This window comes from Neolamprologus brichardi, chromosome 22 (assembly GCF_056152115.1).
Source record: "Neolamprologus brichardi isolate AB-2024 chromosome 22, ASM5615211v1, whole genome shotgun sequence".
NCBI classification, from domain to species: Eukaryota; Metazoa; Chordata; class Actinopteri; order Cichliformes; family Cichlidae; genus Neolamprologus; species Neolamprologus brichardi.
Window position 1 is genome coordinate 27,832,473 of NC_142124.1, and position 1,991 is coordinate 27,834,463.

Consider the following 1,991-nt stretch of genomic DNA (forward strand, 5'->3'; position numbering starts at 1 on the left):
TCCCTCAAGGCCTCATCCAAATATTGTCCAAAATCACATGTGGCTGACAACTGCCTCAGGGCGACAACATAGTCTGAAACTGCCTCCCCTTCTTTCTGGTTACGTTTTTGAAAACGAAAACGCTCAGCTATCACCACTGGAGTCGGCTTATAATGCGCACTTAACGCTGCAGTCAGCGCTGCATATCCCATGGTACTCGGTACCCTCGGAGACACAAGATTCTTTAGCAGCCTGTATGTATCTGCTCCGATCACAGAGAGAAACGTGCACACTTTCTTCTCATCGGAAACATCATTTGCCAACATCCATTGCTCCAACCGCTCCAAATATGACTCAAAATCTTCCTTCGATTCATTATACTCTTCAACACGACCCACATGCATCGCCATGTTAGCTCACCAAAAGCTGTTCCGCTTCAGCCGTGAAGAAAACGTCTTGTTTTGTCTTTTTCTTTACATGTGAGCTCAGCCCTTTTACAGCCTCTGTCACGCTGTGGAAATCTTTAGAATCCTCGTCGCCAGTTGTGATATTCTGTATTAGGCTCTTGGAAGGATCAGGACAGAAAGACGTGGATAGGTGCTTTATTGAACAGCAGGACATCACACACTAACTTGTTGGTTTCTTAGCGGTGCACAAAACTATCCTTTTGTTGTTATATATTGGTCAACCAAGAACTAGCCCTGTAACAGGCACTTCTGTATTTTACCACTGGGGGCAACAAATTCACTCTATTACAAAAACATTTTTTATTTAATTATAAATAAATTATACCTGTCCGTTTGAAACATGTTTTGGACACCAGTGTAAAAATGGTTAACTTTGTGAAAGCCAGGCCGCTGAACTCCCGCTTATTTGCTGCGTTGTGCAATGAGATGGGCAGCGAGCATGAGACATTATTACTCCACACAGAGGTTCGCTGGCTATCTAGAGGGAAAGTGCTGACCCGTTTCTTTGAGCTGAGGGATGAACTTAAAGTTTTCTTCAGTAACCATCCCTTTGAGCTGTCTGAACATTTGCATGATGAAGAGTACGTTACGTGCCTGGCTTATCTGTGTGATATATTTTCTCGTCTGAACGAGCTCAATCTCGGATTACAAGGCGTTTCTGCAACTATATTCAATGTTCAAGATAAAGTTGAGGCCATGATAAAGACGTTAAACCTTTGGAAGAACTGCATGGATACAAACAACACTGAAGTCTTTCCCGTGCTGCATGATTTTCTGCGCTCTAAAGATCTCACACTATTAAAAAGTGTAAAGCGCGAATGTAACGTGCACCTTGAGGAGCTGGCGGTGCAGTTACGCCGATACTTCCCAGAGACGGATGGCTCAAATGATTGGATACGTCACCCGTTCACCGCCGTGCCTACTTCGTTATCACCGTCTGATCAGGAGAGCCTAATTGAGATCGCCACAGATGGATCTCTAAAAGTTGAACACGCTCAAAAGACCCTGGCGGATTTCTGGATAGGACTGCGCACTGAACAGCCCGCGCTGGCTAAGCGCTCTGTCAAGACTCCGATGCCTTTCGCCACCACATACTTATGCGAAAGGGAATTTTCTGCTTTAACAAACATGAAAACAAAATACAGAGCAAGACTTTGTGGAAAACGATATAAGACTCAGCCTTTCCCAAATTGAGCCAAACATTGAAGAGCTGTGTGCCTCTGCTCAAGCACATCCATCACATTAAATAAAGTTCTGTTTAATGAAAGTTCATATATGGCCTTTATGCTCTCGACAAAACGGTGAATTCTAATAAATCTTTTGATACACTGCTAGTATTAAGTAGTAAAGTTCGTTATAAAAGTAAAGTTCTGTTTTAACTAAAATATATTAATAAATTCATTTGTTGGTGAGAAATAATAGACTGTGCAGTATTTATTTTTATGCATGCGGTATTGCAATGTATTTATAGACACTAATTAAGAGTCGTTCGTAGCAAGGGGTATGCGGCTGAGGGTGACATGTCTCAAGGGGTACGTGGCTGGA

At 42.7% G+C, this 1,991-nt stretch overlaps 1 protein-coding gene across 1 annotated transcript; it reads left to right on the forward strand.

Moving 5' to 3' along the window:
- The first annotated feature begins 809 nt into the window (after nt 1–809).
- LOC148096798 (zinc finger BED domain-containing protein 5-like) lies at nt 810–1,640 on the forward strand. The gene has a single exon (XM_087834837.1). It carries the CDS (start codon nt 810–812, stop codon nt 1,638–1,640), a length of 831 nt encoding a protein of 276 aa, XP_087690963.1.
- The last annotated feature ends 351 nt before the right edge of the window (nt 1,641–1,991 follow it).